This window comes from Paramisgurnus dabryanus, chromosome 19 (genome assembly GCF_030506205.2).
Source record: "Paramisgurnus dabryanus chromosome 19, PD_genome_1.1, whole genome shotgun sequence".
Taxonomy (NCBI): domain Eukaryota; kingdom Metazoa; phylum Chordata; class Actinopteri; order Cypriniformes; family Cobitidae; genus Paramisgurnus; species Paramisgurnus dabryanus.
In genome coordinates, this window is record NC_133355.1 from 15,197,409 (window position 1) to 15,223,559 (window position 26,151).

General features: G+C 38.5%; 1 protein-coding gene across 5 annotated transcripts in view; it reads left to right on the forward strand.

Annotated features, from left to right (window-relative positions):
- Positions 1-26,151, forward strand: part of csmd3b (CUB and Sushi multiple domains 3b) — a 502,030-nt gene that overhangs the window by 343,764 nt on the left and 132,115 nt on the right. For all 5 annotated transcript variants that reach the window (XM_065290793.1, XM_065290794.1, XM_065290799.1 and 2 more), the window contains exons 24-31: positions 4,362-4,553; positions 8,379-8,505; positions 10,926-11,128; positions 11,210-11,401; positions 12,635-12,773; positions 20,417-20,604; positions 21,250-21,444; positions 22,517-22,633. In XM_065290793.1, coding sequence (XP_065146865.1) covers positions 4,362-4,553; positions 8,379-8,505; positions 10,926-11,128; positions 11,210-11,401; positions 12,635-12,773; positions 20,417-20,604; positions 21,250-21,444; positions 22,517-22,633 — 1,353 coding nt within the window. The remainder of the gene's footprint in view (positions 1-4,361; positions 4,554-8,378; positions 8,506-10,925; positions 11,129-11,209; positions 11,402-12,634; positions 12,774-20,416; positions 20,605-21,249; positions 21,445-22,516; positions 22,634-26,151) is intronic.

Consider the following 26,151-nt stretch of genomic DNA (forward strand, 5'->3'; position numbering starts at 1 on the left):
TATTTTCTTACCATTTTCGCTTTGGTTTAGGGTTAGATTTACACAAAATAACATCCTTATCCAAATCCAACCCTAATGCCAGGCGACAATGGTTTTAAATTTAGAAAATATAAAAAAATCCGAAAAAAAACGGTATAAACCAATACTTAAAGTGACATCCTAATGCAAACATCAAATCTAACTCTAAACCGAAGTGAAAATGGTTTAAAAATAGGAAAAAGCAGTTGAGTAAGCAATACGTGACAATGGCACTCATGAAAAACACGAAAATTCATGACAGTGTCACAAAAAAGAATAAAAAAATTGCGTGACTACATAATTTTGTAGGTATAAAAGTAAATGTTGATGTGTTATATTAAAATATAAATTGCCCTGATTCTCCTGATAATTCATTTTCTAACATTTAAAAAAAGAACTAATCAAACATCTTTTTTTAACAGTTACTTTTGAAAATAAAACTGCATTAGTTATGCATAAACAGACTCTGTTTATGCATAACTAATGCAGTTTTATTTTCAAAAGTAACTGTTAAAAAAAGAAATCATTTTGCCAATCATTTTTAAATTTCCTTTCGTCTGTGCAACTGCTTCAACCTCTCCATTATTAGCCTGTAGTACCTATGTTAGTTGAGTTTTGTGATGCATGCTATACACCTTCAAGTATGCATGTACATAAAAAAATGTACAAATAAAACGAAAAAATGTAAATTTTAAATAAATTATTTTTTATTATAATTAGAAATATGAACATCTGCATCAATGACATTTATCGTCTGTCTTTATCTCACGTGGCATGAGGGGCCAAATTAAAGGTCATTGCGGCCCAAAATTTGTAGGGATGCACCGAATCCAGATTTTTTAGGTTCGGCCGAATCCCGAATCCACCGTTTAAGATTCGGCCAAAACCGAATACCGAATCCTACTCGCATCCTTATTCCATTAACACAGTAAAACACATTAATGAATTATACAACGTCCACAGCATGTATTTTTCATTTTATTTAATTTTAACTGTACATTATGCCAGGATGACAAGTTGGAAAACTATTTTGACAATTACCATAAGCCTATGCATAATGAAAGCGATGTGTTGCGACACGCTCATTTTTCCAATAAGCAAGCAGCTACACGCTGAAAACAACTTAACTTTGAGTGAGAAGCTCCGCTCGTCAATGTCAGTTTTCACACGGCCGTCCAATTACAATGGAGGAGGGGCGGGACATTACCACAGCAACCAACCGGCTCACAGCTGAAGCATCACAGCTACCAAGCGCTCGGCTGAAAACAGCTGGCATTTGGTGTCCTCAAGGCGTTTTCAGCCGTGTTTAAAAGTTTTGGTGTGTCCAGCCCCTAAAGCTCACCGAAAGAAAAAGCTCATCTCCACGTCAGCACCCGATGTGTGTTATCAACGGCCGCGTGACGTCGAGTAGCGTAGCGCAAGCCTAGGATTCGGTTCGGTGGAAAAAAATTCTAGGATTCGGCCGAACCCGAACCCCGTCAAAAAGCCCAGTATTCGGCCGAATCCGAATCCTGGATTCGGTGCATCCCTAAAAATTTGTCACCTCTATAACACAGCTCAGTATACTGTCTGCTATAATACTTTAATACAGCCACAGTTCTCATATCTGTCATGCCGTACAAGAGCTACAGAAAGAAACCGATATTGCATCACTTCCTGTTTGTGCACTTTCAAATGCAAATATAACAATAAAAGGTGTTTAACACAGGAAAGATGTAACAAAAGCACAGTAACACCCTTTTGCTTAAAGCTCAAATAGATTACCGGGAAAAAAACTGTTTGTGTCACCACTGACCTTGGCTTTGTTGGCCCAAAGCCAGAGTTGTGAATGCACTCGGTCAGAATTCGGTGTGCTTTAATGCTGCTGTGCTCACAGCGTTGGGTTTCAACGAGGTTTTAGTTCCAGTGGGGGGTAAAGTATTAACCTGCTGGTGGGCTATCTCATTTAAAATCGAATAAAACCCTGTCTGTCTACAATTTCATTCCCCCTGTAGGATTAGCCATTTGAGTGCATAATAAAGGTCATAGAATGCCCGGGTGAAGCAGTGCTACCTCCGGTCACCTAGGTGTTGTAATTTAGAAACCTGATGAGAACAGAAATACCCTGAATATAGTTGATTAAAATGGCTTTGTTTATTTGGTTGACTACGGGACGCAAGCATGTTCTAAAACTACAACCTGTAATCAGCTAGCAATCAAAGCTGCGTTTGAAGATTTGGGGAGATTGTTGCCTTAACCTAAAATTGATTCTAAGTGTTGTTTTCTTCATCTGTACTTAACAACATTCAGCCTAGATTGACCATAAACTATTCTGCTTGATGATATCAATCGGACAGGCAGCTTTAATACCTGTAGACCTGGAAATCCAGATTTTGTCATGTAAACTATTTATTGCCATTCCGGCATCTTTGGCAATATTCATGGCAAGAACCGGTTAATCAATAAAAGTTAATCTATACACAAGTTACAAGTTTACACGTTTTAATGTCTTTGGGAGGACACCGGAATACCCGGAGTAAACCCACACTTACACAGGGAGAACATGCAAACTCCACACAGAAAGGCCTCCAGACCCAGCCGAGGCTCGAACTAGGGACCTTCTAACTGTTAAGCCTACGGTGCGATCCTGAGGCACTGTGCCACCCAATTTAAAGTAATGAAACTTTGATTAATTCCTGTAGCTCAATGGTAGAGAATTGCATCAGGGGTGCATACGGTTGTGGGTTTAATCCCAGGAAACACACACAGGGGTGGTTTCCCAGACTAAAATGCATATTTAAGAATATCTTGTACTGCCTTAGCACAGACCAGTATTGTTTTTTGTAAAGTTTGTATGTTAAAACTACTTAAATGTCCTTATATAACCAAGGCCTATTCCTAGATTAATCTAAACCACGTCTGGGAAATCGCCCCATAATGATATAATGTATGCAGTGTAAATTAATTTGAATCAAGGTGCCAAATGCATTAACACTAGGAAATCTAGCTTGAACCTGGTGAATAAATTAAAAGTAATAGGATTTAGAAAAATATAAAAATGCTATGGCACCAAAAATATTTTTTAAAGGTGACATAGAATGATTGAACGGGGTATTTATCCTTGTTCTGTGATGTGACATGTAGACACATTTTTTTTTTGTTTGGATCTGCAACGCCTTAGAAGCTTCCTAAAAACCTCTCTCAGATAGCTCTATTAGGGTGGGGGATTTTAAACTAGTGGTTTTGCACCTATTTGGCTCCCCCTACTGGCTTAACTTGCAATCTCATTACTGATTGGCTGACTTTGCTGCCACTCAAAAAATGAAGCCAATTATTTTAAAGTGGAGGGGCAGTGAGATGCCTGTGATGTCATAAGCATCAGTTTTTCAGATTGGGCCGTTTTCTGGCTGACATTTCTAAAAGAGGAATTTCTATGAGACTGAGATGTTTAGCATGTCTAGCACTTTTTGTATGTCCGTGAATGCGGGAGACTACCATTATTCAACAAAGACAAGGTAAAAATGGTTTTTCATTCTCTGTCCCCTTTAAAGAAAAAATTAAGCTTTTTCACTCCACAAATTTTTGATTTTTTTTTTAATCGGATAAAAGGATCAAAAAGCTCATTGTGAAATATTACTGGGATAACATGAACCATCAGAATGTGCACAAGCACCTGCCACTTAAAGTGCATATTCATATTCAATCTTATCAATGAAGATTATTATGAAGTAAAACTTTGAAAAATGACTTTTTTAAATTAAGTGTTGTATAATAATAAGTTACATTGGGCTGAGAATGAGCAACCATGTGTGTTTTTTTTTTTTTTTTTTTGCTATTTATGAGCATTGGCTTTTTAATGATAGTGAGTCATACAGTAGCTACACAATTAATAACAGGATGTGTTGCGCAGTGTGAGGGTCTGTGCTGTGGTTCTGATTATGGCTCCAAATTAACCAAGCACTTAATCTTAATTGTTCTGGCTGCTTAGCAAGCGACCGTCTCCGTCTTCCAGCCCAGTAGGATCTTAACTTCGAATTGTTGCCATTAATGATGAAATTAATAGCAAACTTGTACAGCTTTGCCACCGAGCTACATGAGAATACCAGGCGAAGACAATTTCAACAATCGTTAAAATAATCAACCTCATAAAGCTGAATGTTAAATGTTTTGTTATTAATCATCATGTATCTAGTCCTGCTATATATAATTTGGTGGTCCATTTTGTTTCCCAGATGTCATTTGTCCAAATTTGTTGTGTTTGGTACAGATTTATGAAGGGGTATTTGTCTTATTAAAATATTGCCTGCAAATTGTGACACATCGCAAATGAAACATCTTGACCCGACAATTGTTATGTCTTGCAGGTTTTGAGCTCTCACACTGTGAGGACCCTGGTGTGCCTCAATTTGGCTTTAAGGTCAATGACCAGGGCCACTTCTCTGGCAGCACCATCACCTACAAGTGTGACCCCGGATACACTCTTCATGGCAGTGGTCTGCTAAAGTGCATGACAGGGGAGAGACGGGCATGGGATAACGCTCTTCCTTCCTGTATTGGTAAGCCTCAAACTATGTACAACAGAAGGGTCTACTTATAAATATGTAATAATAATCTTATTATGAGATTAGCAGTGTCAAAGGTTGATTTCAATCATTGATTTCAATTTTCACCATAGCCTTCCTCAGTCAATTTTAAAGATATTAAGGATATATTTTCACAGAATGTTCTTTATGTTTGTAGGATGATTTTTTTATGTCGAAAACAGACTGGGTGACGCATATTAAAGTAGACATAGAGACACAGTATATTGCCTAATTATACAGACATGAACATTGGACTGCCACATATATTTTTATTATCATATAAATTGAAGCTATGTAATGTACTTTTTGCGCATATGGATTTGTCTTTATCATGGAAACACACTTATACTCAGTTATTGCCTTGTATGCATCATTCCAGTCTGGTTCCTCCCCCCGGTTATCATAACTGAGCTCAGTGTTGTTCTCAAACGTTTGTCATAATTATCAATGGCTGAGGTATAAGCCCGTCCTATTTACTGTAGCTACTGTATTGCTTAATCTAATCATTAGACAATGACTACTACACCCAAACAGGGCTCTAATATTTGCACAAAAGTCCACAATATGCCCTCTTGTAGATCTTTTTTCTTGATGGGCCGATTTTTATGACAAAATTAGTAGTGGCAGAAGCCTCCCGCACCATCTGTGATTAATGGTGCAGGTTGTTAATATTGGAGCCGATGCAAGGGGGTCCCTGCTGGGCTATGGAGATGATTCTTCATCAGTCGAGGCACACGGGGGGCTCAGATTGTGCTGTGTGCGGCTATTACTTCTTTAATTTTCCTGATTAATGGTGATTATGAGTATCCAGCCTCCGATGAGTTGAATATTGGTACGTCTACTGACCCCGTATCAGATTTGCTCAATATTAGATTTAGTGTTAATGAGCTCTGATTAGACTCGACGCTCTCGTCCAAATTGCTTCTGCGTGGCAGACAGAGAGATATAGTTTCTGACTTATTCACTCATTCGTGGTAGCTTGACATACAGTACAGTTTTGCGTTGCTTTTCGTGATTGTGCTATACTTGCAAAATACTAATCAGCCTTGAAGTTCTTGAATTTTTTTTTTTTTTTCGAAATATCTGCCGGCATTAATAATAAATGCTTAATAATGTGGAGTATATTTCACTTCCCATGACAGGTAAAATGGGTGGGTCATTTGACGTGACCTTAAGCAAAAGTGAGCTATTTCACAGTAGGAAGATTTTTTTATTACAGATAAAATATTTAACTCGTTTTTTTTTTTCATTCGGATCCACAGGTAGGGGTGCAAATTAGATTGCAAGACATACCCATTTTCACAGAGGAAGCCACATAAAATGAAGGCAGCTCCTTGGCACGACAATGCTAAATCAGCAGTCTTACTCCAGCAAGTGCAATAAAATAATCAGCGCACACGAATCGCAGTCATAAACGCACCTTGCCTACGACGGCACACCATGTCATGCTGTCATAATTAGCTTGGGAGAAACACAAGATTTCTTAGCTTAATACAAGTATAGCATTAGCACCCGACATTGCATTGAGTTTTAGAGCTAGAGCAACCAATCAGATGTGATTGAGTGCCCCTAACTGTCCAATGACATGTGATTGAGCCGTTGCCCCGATGAGCAATGAGCATGGCGCGGTGTTGGTTTAGCGGGGGGCTGGGGAGGTATCCGTTTTCGAAGATGCCTCTATTGCGAACGTCTAAAAAACACTCTAATGTTCAGATTAATCAAGTCACAATCTGAACCCTGTTATTCAGGCTTCATTGAGCTGTGCGTCCATTGTTTGTCATGTAGATGGTTTATGCAAATGAGGCTCAGTGACAGGAATTGCTGAAAAGGGAATCATTAAGAAATGGTTCATCCCTCCTCGTGGCCCCTGCGTTTTTTTACAAGAGGGAGAAAGGAAGATGGAAAAGAGGAGTCTGGGGAAGAGAGAGTGTTGTCAAGGGAGTGTCTGCAATTAAACTTTCCTAATAAAGTGCTTGTGAACGCCGGGTAATAATGAAGCGAGTACACTGGGCTAAAGCGGCGGGCCTGAATGCTATCAGGAGGCATCAGAATGGACGCGAGGCTCATTTGTTTCTTGATTGATGCTGAAAAACACCCTTGGTTGGTTTTGGGGGGCTTAAGGAAAGCTATAGGAGTGGTACAGAGAATATACATAAGGCGGCCCATCTGCTATGTTTGCAAAACTTGTTTGCAAGTCTGCTTGGTTGACCAACTTATGGACTCAATTAGTATGAAAGCAACCCGTCCTTGAAATCCGTGTTATTAATGTTGTATAATTTGCATCCTTAGGTCGCAATTATTAAAGTGTAATATATTTCTTGTCACTGCTCGTGTCTGAATAAATTAATGTTGCTGAGATGACATCGCATTCTTTGCATTTCTTGCGATCAGAGGCGTCATGCCCATTCAAACTGAGGGGGCACCTGCCCCCTTGGTTTTTTTGAGCCAATGGATTTAGCATCCAACCTCAAAATCAAATAAGCGTCCATTAATCTGTTATTTGACCTTTAATCTGTTTAATATGCACAATATTATACATTCTGTGCTGCATCCTTGTCACTTTTCGGAGATTTTCGCCGTTTTGATAGTGTTTTGATCATGTTACATTACTTTTATTCTGGCGGCAGCTGGCGCTGCAGTCAGAGCGCAGTCGCAGACGTCATCAGTGTCTGGGCGCGCTCACGAGCTCTCTGCTGTTGCTGGCTTGCTGCTGCATTTGGCTATCTGAGGAATTAAAATGTATTAGAAACGCTCACAACATTTCCAAACCCCAGTACGGTAATGTGCAGTTAACCTCCTCTGTGTAGAAAATGTATGGTTTTAAATGTGACCGTCTCAACGTTATATTAGTAGAGATTCATCTTCTTGGCACAACGCCAAAGTTCGCCAAAGTTCACGCGGGCGCGGAATCTCACATGCTCACATGAGGTAACATTTAATGCAAAAATCCGTTCCTCTAATAATTTTATCTAAACATATTTTTTTAAATCATTATTGAACATTAAAATCAATCACGTGGCTATAGCTTATGTCATTTTTGTTGTTTATATACTTTATGGATTTAAAATTACATTAATTTTATATGATAATGTTGTTGTGCAAAATGCATTAATGACACAATTAAACAAGCCATTAAGACTTAAATAAAACATGCCGTTTCAGATGTAAATATGATGCAAATGTGTCCTTATTCCGATTGAATAGTATTTGATATGAAAGTTAGTCATCACTCTTATTTTGGAGGTTTTTGCATGAAAGCAGGGGTTTTCAGATTGTTAGAAATGTAAGTGCCATGGAAAAGACTGAAAGCTCTATAATATTTCGTTTGATGTCTGTGTATGCACAAATTTCTGTGAGCTGTTGACACTTTGCCCCCTTAAAAAAAATTGGTGCATGACGCCCCTGCTTGCGATGCAACCAGATGCATGCTATTTTGTATTGTACTAAAATTGACATATTTTCATCTCCTCGTGCAGTACAGTACTAAACAACTGCGCAAGTATCACAGCGGCATTCGCACTGATGTGCAAAAACACAATGTGAATGAAGCAGGAGGGTTGGCTTGCACCGAGGATATAAAAGTGCTTTAGCCGTCTAGCTGCATGAATCACACAGCTTCTCATTCTCTGACTGCCCCACTTATGTTGTACTTGTTTGCCAGCCACCCCTAATTATTTCATTGCTTGCCAGCAAATCTTCAGGGGCCGTGATGTGTTTGTACAAGGGTGAGAGTTTGCAAAAAAACTCACAACTGTTTGAATCTCTTTAATGCTGTCTCTTTCGATTCTCTTTTACCAGCTGAATGCGGTGGACGTTTTAAAGGGGAAACGTCGGGACGCATTCTTTCACCAGGTTACCCGTTCCCCTATGACAACAATCTGCGCTGTACATGGGCCATCGAGGTGGATTCAGGCAACATTATAAGGTTTATATAGTTTTGCACTTTCCACATCCGCACTGCTTGCTTTCTCTTCTATAATTACCAATATTTGACTTACCACATAACATTGCAACTAAAAGGTCTTTATCTATTTATTTATAAACCTCTAATGGCAAAGCTACATGTTGATGTCTCATTTGTTCAGAGAATAAGTGACATCAGATGAGTTGATGCTACATTACAAAGCTCTTTGTTTATTCCCCACATGGCAGTTTTGAGGCCCGTGACCCTATTATGAGGCTTATACATTTTGTATTTTTGCACTGCAACCTTGATAATTTGTTTTCTTTGCAATTCTCTGAGGCTTTTTATCTATTCATTATTTGTTCATCTGCGTCTGATGACTCAATCAGACCAGATCACTAAAAGGTTATTAGGACTGTGACTCAGAATTGAGATGCAATTGTTCTTCTTAATTAATAAACCCAGGAGCATTAGATTTAAGATGTGATTATTAGGGCTGTGATGGTGGTCATAACCGCCACGTCACAAACTACACTCACCGGCTACTTTATTAGGTACACCTGTCCACCTGCTCGTTAACGCAAGTTTCTTATCAGCCAATCACATGGCTGCAACTCAATGCATATAGGCATTTAGACATTGTCAAGACGATCTGCTGCAGTTTAAACCGAGCGCCAGAATGGGGAAGAAAGGTGATTTAAGTGACTTTGAACTCGGCATGGTTGTTGGTGCCAGACGTGCTGGTCTGAGTATTTCAGAAACTGCTGATCTACTGGGATATTCACGCACAACTATCTCTAGGGTTTACAGAGAATGGTCCAAAAAGAGAAAATATCCAGTGAGCGGCAGTACTGTGGGCGCCAATGCCTTGTTGATGCCAGAGGTCAGAGGAAAATGGCCACACTGGTTCGAGCTGATAGAAAGGCAACAGTAACTCAAATAACCACTTGTCACAACCAAGGTATACAGAAGAGCATCTCTGAACGCACAACACGTCGAACCTTGAAGCGGATGGGCTACAGCAGCAGAAGACCACACCGGGTGCCACTCCTGACAGAAACTAAGAATCAGAAACTAAGGCTACAATTCGCACAGGCTCATCAAAATTGGACAATAGAAGATTGGAAAAACGTTGCCTGGTCTCGATTTCTGCTGCGACATTCGGATGGTAGGGTCAGAATTTGGCGGCAACAACATGAAAGCGTGGATCCATCCTGCCTTGTATCAACGGTTCAGGCTGGTGGTGTTTTTGTTGGCACACTTTGGGCCCATTAGTACCAATTGAGCATCGTGTCAACGCCACAGCCTACCTATAGAGTATTGTTGCTGACCATGTCCATCCCTTTATGACCACAGTGTACCCATCTTCTGATGGCTACTTCCAGCAGGATTATGCGCCATGTCATAAAGCGCGAATCATCTCAGACTGGTTTCTTGAACATGACAATGAGTTCACTATACTCAAATGGCCTCCACAGTCACCAGATCTCAATCCAATAGAGCATGATGTGTGATGCTATCATGTCAATATGAACCAAAATCTCTGAGGAATGTTTCCAGTACCTTGTTAAAAAAAACGAAGGATAAAGGCAGTTCTGAAGGAAAAAGGGAGTCCAACCCGTTACTAGTAAGGTGTACCTAAAAAAGTGGCAGGTGGGTGTATATATAAATATATATATAATATAATGTAAAATCTTGCCCAGCGAGACGCATTCAAGTTCGTGTGAATGCAAACGGCCAGCAGATTCAGAGATAAGTGAGCTATTTGTAAGTGGAGGCAACTGATATCAGTGAAAACCCGCTGGCTTGGGGTCAGAACAATGAGGCAAGATCTCTTTTGGTCAAGGTTGTGAAAGATCTGTGCTACCAGTCCACCATCAGGACGCAATTTCAGCGCAGCTGTAAACATTATAACCCTAATAAAGTTCTTCACTTGAACCGTATCTTGTTTCATGGATGGAAATGCTACAAAAAACACGCTAATAGGCGCCGATCCCGTGGGTGCACCGGGTCTTGGTTTGAGCACTTACTGCAATGCCCAGGCACATATGCTCAAATTTAGTCAAAAACGCTTGTGCCAATTATGATACATGTCATCATAGCATGATTTAAGAATCAAATTTTTTGTACAAAATAGCCAAAACATTTTCTTTTTTATTTCCCAGTATAATATTTCTTCATTCAAAATTGTTCAAAATCCTAAAAATGCTTTTATTTCTAGATAAAATATCCTAGATTTTCAAAGCGTGCTCTGAATTTCAGAAATGGGTGTATGTAACATGCTACCCTGCTGTTTGATCCGCTGTGCGTTGTGAATAACAATGAACAGCGGCACCTGTTCTGTGTCACAGATTGCTTTGGTTCTATCACAATGCATTGTGCATCTAATGAAGCATGACATGTATGACCAGATGTGTACGTGTGTGTATTTTCATTAACAGTCTGCAATTTCTGGCCTTCGACACTGAAGCATCTCACGACATCCTGAGGGTATGGGATGGACCTCCAGAGAACGAGATGTCTCTTCAAGACGTAAGCGGCTCCCTACTGCCCGAAAACATCCACAGCACCCTCAACATGGTCACCATTCAGTTTGAGACGGACTTCTACATCAGCAAGTCTGGATTCGCTATTGAGTTCTCAAGTAAGTTCCTTGTGTGAAGTGCTTGCATCTGTCCGGTGTGAGGGACAACATCCAGGTCTAATGACTATTAATTGTTTATAGGTTCAGTGGCCACTGCCTGCAGGGATCCAGGGGTGCCCATGAACGGCAGTCGTAATGGAGACGGCAGGGAGCCAGGAGACACTGTGACCTTTCAGTGTGATTCTGGATATGAGCTACAGGGAGACGTAAAGATCACATGCATACAAGTGGAAAATCGCTACTACTGGCAACCCAACCCCCCTGTCTGTATAGGTAAGAGATTTTACTGGGATTTATGAACAGAGTCAGTTAGGATTAGTGTTTAGCTTTGGATTCGTACAGATTCTGTATCACAACTACACAAAAGCAAGTGGGATACAACATAAAGTCAAAAAGTCAAAATAAGTGCCTGCTGCACATGCGTCAAAACCGTTTATGATAAAAGAGACGCTCACGTTCACAAAATACACGCAAGACACTCCCTTAACAGTAAACTCTGATTGCACATGAGATTATATGAGTATCTGGCAAACGAGAGTGTCTCTTTTATCATAAACCCTTTAGACGCATCTGCAGCAGGCACTTATTTTAACAAAACACGTTATGCACGCAAGATCTCTCGATGCGCAGAACACATATTTTGAAAAAAGGACCGCACACATGACATTCATGTTACATGTTGATACATGATACATGTTATGACGAATTTCGCATCAAGCGCCCTCGAGAAAAGAATTCACCGGCCGCCACTGATACTAAAGCCCAGAGTAATGTCAGTTTTTTTATGTGTACACGAACGTACGTGCACAGTCGAACGCACAGCCTTGCAATGTGTAGGTAATTAGACTCGTACGTGTAACAACATGCAATGCTTCTCCTGGTGTACATATTGCATTTACCTCTAATCCGGCGGTATGCATACAGTACATGTGCACTCTTCTGATGACGAAAATTGCCTCATGTGCACTGTATGCAAACCATTGCATTCGCATAAAAAATTGACCATCCTTCCACCTTAAGATGCATCTAAGGGGCTTTAATTGATTGCTTTGTATGGCTATAGATGCGGACAGTGGAACTTGTGTCTGGAACATCAAACAATTTTTGGAACCAAGGAATCCAGCACCTTTGAGGTTCCTTGTCATCACTGACATAAAAGTCTGCCTGAATGAATAATAAAAATCAAATTACAAAATACAGATTCTTTCTTTCAAAGAAGATACTTTGTTTCAAAAGCAAGGAAGTGAGGCGTTTTCTTTCATAATTTTAAATAGCTTTCCTCTCCGTTTCTTGTTCTCATATTTAAGATATGAGCACTTTACAGGTCCGGGTTCTCAGAGGATCTTAGGATTTTCTCAATATCTCTATCTCTGCATGTTCTCTGCAGAACTCATCCTCTCGGCTCATGCTGTGCAGATGTTCAGGCCGCATATTTTAATAAGACATTCTCCTCATGTGTTACTAATGCCCATATGCTGCTCACATGTATCCTCTGTGTTTTCCCAGCTCCGTGTGGGGGAAATCTCACCGGCTCCTCTGGGTTTATCCTGTCACCAAACTTTCCTCATCCATACCCGCACAGCAAGGATTGCGACTGGCTTATTGCCGTTAACTCTGACTATGTCCTGTCTCTGGCATTCATCAGGTAAATAAATCTATAAGGAATTTTCTATGACTCAGGCTTTTTTATACAGAATCATGCTGCTAAAATGGGCATATTTTAATTTAAAACAGACTGTTTTATTACAAGGGTAACATATTCCAGCTGTGGTTTAAACCTTACTCGGTGATCTGAAGATTCTAGCAAATGATTCTGAAGACCGTGGCCTGTCGCTTCTTTATCACATTTTTCTCCCATCCTGGCTTTGGTTGCCAACTTGCTCCTCCACCTAAAATTCCCACTTCTAATAACTGTCCTAAAAGTCTTAAATTATTGTTTTAAATATTAAAAGAAATATGAGGAGCTCAGATGTAAAAAACGCTATATGGCACCATCAAAAATTAGATAAAGATTTAACCGAATGCTCTTAGCACGTATTATACTTTCATCAAACACATTTACTCCAAAATCCGCTTAATCCCGACCTCAGGCCATTAAGAAATACCACTTTGTTAGCAGAATCCACTAAACACCATGTCGATGAATTGGAAGAATGATGTATGCGAAACGACAGAGGGTCAAATTCCAACTTGGCTCGTTTGTGAGTACTTAGACCTGAATACAAAACAGAATGTGGCAGTCAGATGGATCACAGCGCCCCCTAATGTGTGCTTCAGTTTCAATTAATTTCAATTTATTATTTAAATTCAATTTAACCTTTTGACTTTGATCATTTGCAATGTTTCTAGTTGCATCTTTAGTGATTTTGCAACAGTTTAATGTCCAAAGAAGTGGATTTTTTTACGGTTAAATTTGTTAAAGGGGTCATATGATGCGATTAAATTTTTTCCTTTGTCTTTAGACTGTTAAAAGCTGTTCATGCATATAGAATATCCATAAAGTCGCAAAGATTACATTTTTAAACCTAAAGAGATATCTTTCTGAAATAAAGGCTTATTCATTCTTTTTTAAAACGCCTCATTCAAACACACCCCTGCATATTTATGTCACTGTGTATGGGAAGATTTGCATAACACCGTCCAAATGTATATGCAAAAAAATAAGGCATAATCTTTATTTTCTCTGTAGTATTGTTGCCACCGCCGCCATGTTGGAGACACTGTGCTTTGGGAGCTAAAATTCCAAATATGGTAAGGGGCGTAACATTTCTGAAAGGCAGGCGGGGCATAGAGGAGCAACAATAATGTAACGAGTTTTTTAACCTTAACATGTAAACATATTGCATTACACCAATATACCAAATAATATTATTTGTAGCAACGTCATATGACCCCTTTAAAGGCGCTCTAAGCGAATTCATGCGTTTTAGACCATAACAATTTTTTGTTACATACAGCAAACATCTCCTCACTATCTGCTTGCTACCTGACCGCTGATCAAACTGTAAAAAAACGTGATCTCTGTAGACAGCCCAGGCTCCACAAACAGCAATAACAACACAATGGCCAAACCTAGCACCACGAAACATAAAAAAGTGTTCCAGCCAATAAATAACAAGAAGGATTTGGGGGTGGGGGTTGGTCGCGTTCATGAAAGCACGGAAGGGAGGGGGAGGAGTTAGCTACGCTCCGTTTGTTTGAAAACAGTTCAAATATCAACAACAAGTGACGTCGCACAGATTCACTTAGAGAGCCTTTAAGTACCAATAAAATGAATAAAGTTACATATAAGTGAAAGTAAGGCTTTTTAATTACTGACCAATAAACTTTTCAATGAAAGTGAAATGACTGAACCTAAACATAAGAGTCTGATAAAAATGTTAATTTGCAAGAAAACTTATCAGACACACTTTTGAACGCCTCATATACAGTAAAAATTTGCATTGATTCCATAACATTCAGTTAGTAAAGGGTACACAGTGTGGTTGTGATTATATGAGTAATGGTAAATAAATCTAGCTCCAATGCAACAACACAGCCTCCATCTTACCTATTACACTGTTCCTGTGTCCATGCTATCAGGTTTATAATCTCCTCTCTTTATGCCCACAGTAACCCTCACCTCCAGGGTCACTGCAGTCTGTGTAGCCAGCATCACTTTAAGTCTGTATACTTATCACAAAAGTTTTGTGAATGCAGGCAATGCGGTTTCCTTTTGCAAGATCATTTTAGATCGACCCAATGTCGTGGTGGGGTCAGCGAGTTTTGAATTGAGGGTGATGAGACAGTAAAATGCTGAATCAGAAAGAACCTTACATTGCAGAGATTTGACACGTTTCCTTTATGTGCTCATTTGAGCTGAAATACAGTATATAACACTTTACAGTCTGCGTCATAATACCCAACACAAAGCGAGAAGCACCTACGACATGGCCGCAGTCGGCGTGTTAAGTAATTATGTAGTGGTGACTGCTATCACTGTCTAAATTAAAATGCATTTCATGTCTGGGAGAGATAATGAGCCCAGCTGGATTTCTGCGCTCATTTTGTCTGTAATGAACCCCATGGTATTTTTTTCAACTCACCTTAAAGGTGTAGCGTGATGTCTTTGCTTTGAGTGATGTGACCAATTAGTATAAAAGCAAGCTTGATAAATTTCCTTCACAGTCCAATCATGTTGCTAATTATATCCATTATTCATTTAGCCATCGCGAGGCGATGCCGGAGGTGCTACCGGGGCTCTCCTTCCAGGCAGGGTCAGGTTGGGTTAAGTTAGAATGCTGTAGGTGTTTGACAGTTGCTGTGGCCCACCCTCTGTGTTAATGCTAATGGTATCGCTAGAACGCAATACCTTTCCTGGATCAAAGGGTGTCATGAGGGTCTTGTCCATGCATGAGGCCGTATAATTTTTATCAGCATCCACATGCAAAGTCAACAGAAGACAAGCTGAGGTTGTTATTATTGTCAATGAAAGCCATTGCAATGTTTGTAATATCCACACTCTCAGAAAAAGGTACATGAAGGTACAAAAGTTGTTACTGGGGTGGTACCGTTTGAAAAGTATACTTTTGTACCTAAAAGGTCCATATTGGTACCTCTAATGTGCACATTTGTACCTGGTTTAAAGCTACAGTACTGTGCAAGTCTTAGGCACCATGCCACAATTAGATTTGTTGTTTTTGCAATGTTATAGTGATCTTAATTTACTGGCTCTATACATCCAGAAAATACAGGAAATGTGTATGTATTATTAAAAACTGTATAAAAATGTAAACTGATGTGTCAAGTTTTTAGGGTAAACTCCCCTTACACTTGAGCAATGGCAGGAAACTGCAGGATCTCTTAAATCTAAATAAAATTAAATCCTAATTTCTAATTTTAAAGAAAGTAGTCTTTTTAATTAATTCTGCTCAAAAACGCTTAGGATGTGTTTAGTGCCAAGAAAGGTTAAACACATTAAACACCGACGATGCCTAAAGAAGACATTTAGTTCTGAAAATTACATTTTTTTAATTTGTTTTACATATTTCCTGTATTTTCTGTTTGTATCTTAATAAAATAGATTGAAAAATATATATGGATGGACATTAAAACTTCTAAAACAAGTCTGGTGGTGGTGGCCAGAGACTTTTGGACAGTACTGTACATACAGTTATGGTACCTCAAACGTACATTATCTTTACCTAAATGGTACATATTAGGATCTTTTTAAAATGTACCATCAGTGACAGCTTTTGTAACTTTTTTCTGCAAGATGTGCAAAGGAAACAGAAAGTTTGTACACACAGTGTCAGAAATGAATGAGCAAAATATTACCCCAAGCTGTCACTGGGGCAGTACCCTTTAAAAATAAAATGCCTTAATATGTACCATTTATATACAGACGTATATACATTTGGTATCAATATGTATCATTAAGGTACTAATATGACCTCTTTAGATGCACTTTTTTAAATGGTACCACCCCAGTGACAACTAAAGACCATTTTTGACAATTTTTCTGACAGTGCATATGTGTGCAAATTAGCCGCAAACATTATATGAACATAAAGTAAACATAAAATGTTTATTAATGGCAAGGTGCATGATTTTTGAAAAAACGCTTTGGAAAAGGGAGTCAGGCCAATCAGCAGTAAGGGGCGTGTCTACTAACCGACATCCTTGCCGGGGTTGTGTATGTGTGGGGCGCGTCTATCAAAAGAAGGTCCAGATTCTATTGGGGTAAGGGTGTGTTTAGGTGATTTCAAATGTCAACATTGGCTTTCAGAGATCATGCACCCCGCCTTTAACATGCAGCTAAAATCATAGTCTTAATCTCATACTGTGTAGTGTCATAATCTCATTCAGCAATTAGATCATGAGACTTCACCGTGGATTTTTCTCTCTCTCTTTCTCACAATACTGCATCGCTGACTTTGAAATATTGGTGACTGTTGAACCTCTAAACTTTCTCTTCTCTTTGACTCATCATCCAAGAGCAGTCAGTCTAATGACAACAATAACTCAAAACCAATCTAGCAGTCATCCGATGTGTCAAAATCTACAACATTTATCACAACAAAATCTGCCATTTGGGTCTGTTTTGTGGCATTCAGTGGGTAAAATGCATTTATATTTTTTCACAACCTTCACCGCTAATATCTAAAGCCATACATCAGCCCCAAAGAATATGATAACTTTGTTTTTATATAGAATAGCAGCTGGTGTCGTTTTCTTGGTTGGCTTGAAATCTGTAGTAGCCCTTCTTTTGTTTAAATTTCGTCCTCTTCAAGCAAATAGGCACGTTGGAGGTCCGCCAAAGGGGCAATGTCTCAAACAGGTTTCTAATAAATAGATCTCATTTGGTTCCATCTCAAAGACTTTCATTACACAGTCCATTACTGGCTTCTTTTCCTGTAAAAAAGAATTTACGGTATGAAATATGCCCATAAAGAAATTGGAAATGAACAATACCAGCACGCCACCCCTCAAAAAAATACGACCTGCTTTAGCAACACTGCAGTTGTTAAGCTTAACTTGTATTGACTCTGTTTACCAACAGTACATTTTCTGCTCTCAACCTGATTACCACACAAATAATTGTTTTGTGATTGACAGCTACAGAAAGTAGAAAGTAGAAAAAAAACAACGCATCTGTTTATCCAAAATTAATGGCTTTTTTAATGTGGTGTAAAGGATCTTATCCCTTGTATGAATTATACTACAAACGAACCCCTTAAGCAGTAGACTGTGACGCAGTGAAGTGTGCCAGGCATGCTTAGCATTCTCCTTCTGCATAATAGAAAAAAGGTAAAGCACATCTGATCCTGTCACAATCCATCTCATGCAAATGACTCCACTGATGGGTGAGACCTTATCACGTTTATCTGTGTGGCTTTCTGTCTCAAGAACCTCTGAGCACAGCAGATACTGCCTTTTAGCTGTTTTTTCATTCAGAGTTTTAAGCTATGGGAATGGATTGGTGGCATTTAACTCGTGTGTATTTATGCATCCTAATGGAGCACTGACATGCAGGCCCTGCAGAGAATACAGAGGCTGAGTTTAGCATGTTGTACTAACAGGTGGGGGTTGTCACGCTTTTTACTCCAGTGTATATTTCTCACGGTAGGTTTATTTTAAAAAATAAAGCACTGCATAAAAAATACCTTAATGTTTCAGCTCTTAGAAATGGTTTTGTGACACCAACCCTCATTAGCAGGGAATATTGTCACACTATAAGGGGAAGCTGTCACAATTTGAAAAGCCTACAAGGCAATAGTGAAATGGTATGATAAACAATTTATGAACCAGCTAAATGTTAAAAGGAAACATAAATATATTTTGCTATAATATTAAAACTATATATATTGGCCAAAACATATATATAATTAAACAATAATAATACAATGCCAATAAAAAATAATAATAAAATACTAAAACTACAACATTTAAAACGTATGTGAAACTTGAGAAGTTCAATATAATTTGTAACATGCAGATTTTATAGTCTTTGAAACCAATATGCAAAATTTATGCTAGAGGAAAAATAGAGTTATAATACTAAAAATTAGTCATTACTAAGATTAGCTGTTTTGTTTTGTATAGTCGACAAACTCATACAAACAAACTCAATAGGTTTTTTTCATTAAGCATGCTTACGCACGGATGTTTTCACAAACAAATCGTGATTCAACAAAAAATTTCTTCTAAATGTATGCAAAAATTCAAGAAACCACTTGTACGCAATAATCACATACACTATAATTAAATACTAGGCTGTAATTATAATGTTTATAATAATGATTGTACATGATTATATTTTATTTTATAATATTTTCTGTATTATATTATATTATACACGATCTATATTATTACAGTATATGCATTAAACAGGGCTCGAAATTGCGACTATTTTGGTCGCATATGCGACCAACATTTAATCTGTGCGACCTTAAAATATATTTGGCAGCATTTGTGCGACTGCCCATTTTGTTGTTTTGCGACTTGATTTAGATTGTGATGTTGTGTGCTGCTGTCCCAGGTTCAGTGTTCTCTCCAACGTTACATAACCAATCAAATTTCACCATTAAGTTCTTGCGTTTAATGAAGACCACAGATTGGCTAATATGAGTGTCAGATTCCTTGTTTGCTAGATTTTCTATTGTAATCTTAATCATGTTACCAGTAATTGTTAAATTATTATTGCTGCTATACTATTTCAACAGCATTTGGGTATTTACTTAGGAATCTATGCAGCAAAATAAATAAATAAATAAAATATAAGACCAAATTTTAAAAGCTGGCCATAGGATGTGTAAAGCCGGGTGGTGGTGTTTTATTTTTAATAAAATATATATATTAACATATACATTGTAGTTGTGGTGTAATTTTTGGATTGATGCGCCTAAATTTTTGTTGGTGCTCCTAACTCTTTAAAGTTGGGAGCACCAGTGCTACCAAATAAAAAAGTTAATTTTGATCCCTGATTATATTATACATTATTATATACTTATTTTTTTACACCTATAAAGAAGATAATGACAAATCTTTCCTTACTTTTTACGTCTCTGAATAAAAAGCATTTGCTTGCTAATGTAAACGTCATGCAAATGTAATGAGAACTCCAAACGTCAATCACTTGATCTCCTGTCTATTTTATTTTAGATACAGATGCGCGTCTCTGTCATATTAATTAAATGTAATATTTGTTAATGCATCCAATACTTCTTTAATGTTACTCCAGTGGACACACAGCACTGGCTTCCTCCAGCGACGGCAAAGCCTCCCAAATAAAAATTGCAAAGCAAAACGCGCTGCGGAAAACCCTTATATGGAGCTGGTTTGGGCGTGTTTTATGCAAATTACTAACCTTGTGCACGTGGCCACTCATGTAGAACACTCTTAATTCACTAACGAACAAGTATAAAAACAAACTCATATGCGTAGTGCGTACGCACGTGTTGTGAATTAGACTGAAAGTTTTCGCGAGACGTTCAAGTGTGAAAATTGCGAAAAACATATGCAATTATTAGGGAATGAGACCCATTGTTCTCACTGTACATAAATCTTGAAACCCGAAGGTTGCTAGTTCGAGTCTGATGGCTGGCCCATAAACACCACAGTCACAACTTGCTACAGTGTTAGTTGCCCACTGCTACGGGTGTGTGTGTGTTCACTACTCACTAAACCTTCCTGTAATTTTCTAACTTTATGCTGCTGTCTACAAAGGTTACTCTTTTTACAACCATTTAGTTTTTGATTCCTTTATACTAAAACAAGTCTTCCATTTCCTTCCATGCTCTTCTATAGCTTCAGCATAGAGCCCAACTACGACTTTGTGTATATCTATGATGGCCCAGACAGCAACAGTCCATTGATAGGGAGCTTTCAGGACAGCAAGCTTCCAGAGCGGATCGAGAGCAGCTCCAACACCATGTATCTGGCCTTCCGTAGTGATGGATCCGTCAGCTATACCGGCTTCCACTTGGAGTACAAAGGTACTGTCGGTGTCTGCATGAACTCTACATCAAAGACCTTAATTAAGTTATTATTTTATGATGGGTTGAAGAATCCTGATGAATCATGCACAAGCAGGAGCATTTATTTAAAATGTGATCCATTTGATTTCATGCTAACGCTTCACGGCCCGTCTCATCTCTTTTTAAAGGAAAATGTCTGTGTGCACACGATTTTTGAATGACTGCCGGTTAGGGCTAAACAATGTTTCCAGACAATTACAGCTAAATATTTTACAACCCTTTGATGTTATTGATATATTAATACCTCAATATTTATGTATTTGCTCTGAATGGCTTAAAACATGACATATGTTTTTTAGTCAGGGAAGCACGCACTGTTGTGAAGTACATTGTATACAAGTAAAATATGGTAAAAATCTAATTGGCATGTTTGTTAAAACTAGTTATATTTCCAAATTAAACTAAGGCCTAGTCCTGGCTTAAGCTAATCTCTGTCCGGGAAACCACTCCTATGTGTTTAAATAAAGTGCAGATTAGTTGATGGTTTAATGTGTTATTTTGTAAGAAAAAAAATGTAATTTTTCAGGTTTAAGCAATGACTATCCTGCAAGTTAAACCTAAAAATTCCTAAAGTGTGCTGTTCCTCCAACTTCTCTTTCCCAGCTAAGCTGAGGGAGTCATGCTTCGATCCCGGTAATGTGATGAATGGCACACGGCTGGGCAGTGACTACAAGCTGGGCTCTACTGTGACCTTCTACTGTGAAGCTGGCTATGTCCTCCAGGGTTATTCCACACTTACTTGCATTATGGGAGATGATGGCAGGCCTGGCTGGAATAGAGGACTACCCAGCTGTCAAGGTGAAGTCCACATAGAGAAAACTTGAAAACCTGCTTAAAGGAAAACACCACAGTTTTTTATGTTTTACTGTGATCTTGCCTCCACTTAGATTCATTAATACATACCTATCGATCATGTATGCATAGACTTAATCTTTGTTCAGTGCGTCGTGAATGTGTTAGCATTTAGCCTTTCCCACATTCATTCCTTAGGATCCAAACAGGGATGAATTTAGAAGCCACCAAACACTTTCATGTTTTCCCTATTTATAGACTGTTATATGAGTAGTTACACAAGTAAGTATGGTGTCACAAAATAAACGTGGCGATTTTTTAAGCTGAAAAATTGAGAACTATATGGTAAAGCAGAAGAGCACAGTTGCAGCACTTCGACCTCGGGCACAGTAATATTGCTGGAAGTTTAAGCGAGAGGGAGTGGTCAGGAGTGATGATGTTACTGCACGCTGAGGTCAAAGTGCTACAAACTAAGTGCTCTTCCGCCATACAATATAGTTCTCATTTTTTATTAGCTTAAACAATTGCCACGTTTTATTTTGTGCCACCTTACTTACACATTCACGACATGCTGTACAAAGTCTAAGTTGAGGTAAGAACATAGTAAAATGTTGAATTTTTTTTAAAAAAATGTTTTCCTGCAAAATTCTTTCATTTAGATTATCCATTGTTATTAAAAGACTTTCATTATTTGACATTTAGTCAAGTACACACTATCTTGTTTTCTCTTTATGCACAGTACTCCAGAGTCTTAAATAGAGACTCACTATTTAGAAGGGCAAACTCGCACAAATTGTATCTGAATTGTACAGCACAGGTACCCTGAAAGCGTTTGAACCCAGTCACGACAAAAACTAAGAATTTGCTGTATCCGAAAGCAAAATTATAACAATTTTGGCCCGCTGCAGATGATCAAAGTATAAATGTGGCTTACATTTTAAAATGGTTCTTCTCAATTCCTCAGTAGCCAAGATCGCGTAGGTTGAGATTGGTATATCAGAAACACTTTTATCACGATTGTTTAAGCTGTTAACTCCAATCTTCAAATGTGTGAGTGTGTGTGTGTTTGTGTGAACAGCGCCGTGTGGAAGTCGCTCTACTGGAACAGAGGGAACGGTCCTGTCACCCAATTTCCCAAGGAACTACACAACAGGACAGAGTTGTGTGTACGCTATCTCTGTACCCAGGGAGTTCGGTAGGTACCTAGAAATACAAAACAAACCAGGATGCACCTTTACCAAATTTAAAAACACAAAGCAAAGACTGAAGTATACTGAAGTGCTGCACTAAATCTGCTTTGGAACACAGCATTATGTGTTTAATATAGGTCTGTCAACAAAAGATGGCATGCATTATTAAGTTGCTTCGACATTGAGTTTTATGACAGCTTTTTGTGTGTAGTAGGGAAAATAATCTCATGTGTGCATGTGTGATAATTTTAGTGCCATATACATGTATAAGAACACCAGAGAGAGGTACACATAACTAGGGATAAGTATCGTGAACTGGTGATTTTTGGACCGTAAAGTAATAGACCTTTCTCACAGTAACCGGAAATACGTAATCGTCGTGTAAGCGGAGTTCCTGTCAAGCGTCAACACACCAGAAAAACATAAACCCGGGCAAGTTTAAAATGGATCAAAGAGTCTACAAAACTTCGTTAACGGATTTGCCAAATATTACATTTGCTGATGTGACACGACTAATGGAGGAAAACTTTTTCCATGAAGAATTTGTCAATAAATTTCTAGGTAAGTAGAGAGCGAGTATAACTGTTACTGAACTGTTAACTAAAACGACACGTTATAAGTCTCGCCGGATAGCCTGAATCCACTTCTGTATACCTTCACCATCAACAGGGAATTGATGGAACAGATACGGCTTTTTACATTGCCTTGACTGCGGAGGAAGTAGATTTCCGCGACGATTGCGTAGTTCCGGTCATAAATACGGAAGTTGTGAGAAAGGTCTATTTGGTCGATAGTAGACTATCGATAAGATTCAGGAAAAATGATCATGTTAATGATACTTGTGTTGTTTTTTCCTTATTCATTGGTGTTAATGTAGCGAAGTAGAAGCTGCTGCTTATCATGTTGTTTTCCTGAATGATGTCATTATGTGGCCAACGCTGGACTGACTTGTGTGTGATATCCAAAAGTCCACCCCGGCTAAGCTGGGGGCGCTATGCTATGATGTGGCCGGTTGCATAAACTACTAAGACTAGTCTTAAAAGTTAATCATTGCAACGTTGTTATTTACTGTTTAGATATATAAAAAAAATCTGTAAATGAGCATATGGACAAGACAGCTGACTCCGTGGTTGCTTAGCAATATAAAAAGCCGCGTTGCACTGCTCTTTTTAAAAAAAAAGCAGTGCGTCGCGCCTTGCGTTTCCAAGTGTTCAAAGCACGTTTGGTGTGATAAGTCCCTTATGGTGTTTGTGTGTAGTGATTGAGACAATGGCATTAACATAACCTGAAAACAACAAGTATGTAAATGAGAAAAAAATTTGGGCAATACGCTGTATTAAATTCTCTTTTTGCGCCAAATTATAGAGAGTAGCATGGATAGCAGTATCGATAAGAACCAGAATTGATAAGCTGTATCATTACCGATATCGAAAGTGTAAACGATACCCATCCCTACACACAAAATAGATTATGTACGCACCACATGCGGAATTAAAACTGCTTTAAAAATACAACCACTTCCATGTGAATCCTGACCTATAGTGGGTGTTGTACGCAGGAAACTCATCCACTTTCATTCCAAGTGTGAAAATCGTATGACCAGCAAACAGTTGCAGTCTGATCTGGATTATGCAAATGTATACAAGTCTCCCTGTATTAATTTATATCCTTGGATTTGCTGCTTCCAAATCAGGAGGTGTGTAACTTAGCAACTAGCTTCCTCCCCTCGCTCTTATACTCAAAAGCTTCCTGTCAAAGGAAGAGCTGACTGGAAGGAAGATAAAACACAGTTTCAGCATCCCTGTATCAGTGCACAGAGATGAGATGGAGACAAACTTCCAGTTTAAAAGAGATCACGCTGGGGAAGAAAATGTAGAAAGACAAAACCTTTTCAAAAAGATCATTTGTGGACATTAAACAGGTTTCTAATGACTCGCATTACTCAAACCCAACTGCTGGGTTAAATCAAACCTAGAAAATTTGACCCAACCATGGTTTGATAAAACCCAGCACACCAAGAATAGGTTAATTTAAACCCATTTTACCCAACAACCCTATTTTTTTAAGTGTAGCTAGGCTTAAAAATCACTCATTTGTTATTTAGATTTCAAAGCAAATGCTGATTTTCTCAGTAGGTTGTGTCCTACCCAGAATCCTAGACCTGCTGTTTTCTAAAGAGACCCTTAAAATGTCTGTAAACAGCCTTTGATTGTAATATCCAAGCTTTTGTAGGAAATTACATTGTACAATGAAAGTTTGAAATAAGAAAACAACTCCAAACTTTCTGATTCCGGCTCTCATCTCAGTTTCTTGTAAAATGAAAGACACATCACGCTGTTGGTCCTGTACAAATAAGGCCTTAGTGTTTTGAAGTACTGGCATTGAAACCAGGACAAAAAAGCCTCCTCTTGTAAATGTAACTGTCAGTTTAACTGTTATGGGGAATCTGGACCTCTCTCACAAGCATCGTTTGCCATTATGTGAGTTGTATGTGATGTTTCCCTTGGGGCTCGTCTCCGGTCATTTGACTGCTCGCACACTGATGGAAGGTCCTAAATGATATAGATGTCATTGGAAATGAAGCCTTAATACAAAGCCGGCTGAAAGTGAAATCATGACAGCTACGCAAATGAAAAAGAGTGAAAATGAATCGTAAGCATCTGAGGTGTATTCAGCTCCTGAAACAAAATACATTACACCAGCTCACACTCCTGTTAAGCAATGGCACGTTTGCATGCGGTACCAAAGCGGTGTAAAATATTGCTTGCCTGTACATTTTACAAACATAAATATTGGCTTTTTTGAATTAGTGATTTCACTGCCATGCTCAATAGTATTTCTGTAAAAAGAGATTTGATGCAGATTGATGCAAAAACACAACATCAACAAAATCTGCAGAAACACAAAGGAAAGTAAGGATTTTGCAATGGTTTTGGCCATTGTGATGAAGGTCCGGCCATTGTGATGAAACAATACAGTAGTTCAGTGACTTGGATAATGGTTTTTAACCCTTAGGTGATTGATAATCTATTCATAAACAATAGTTCCAATCTGTCTTGTTCCTCAAACTGAATTGCAAGCTATTAATAAGTGATTTGACTTGCAAAGAGGCTGAAGAATTAGTTAACCACGCACACACTTTTAAATTTATATCTGGCTTAATGCAATATCAGTTTTGTTTAATTAACATACTGTAGCCGAGCGCCACGTAGGGCATAATTGGTTTTTAAAAAAAAATGAATAAATGTGGCTCTGGCCACAATACTTGGCAACACTTAACTGAACAGTTTCCCACATGCTGTTTTAATTAGTTTGGATTTGGTGTAAATTTTTCATCAGTACTTCTGGTACCTTAATTCACTTTGGAGTTCTGTTCCAACACATAGTGAACTGCATAATGACCAGATAGGAATCTACCTTCTCAGGTAGCATATTAATCTTTATGAAACCTTACGAAAGAGCAGCTATTCTGTGTGACACACAGCACACTGGAGACTCATATTAGGAGCTTTGCTAACAGCTG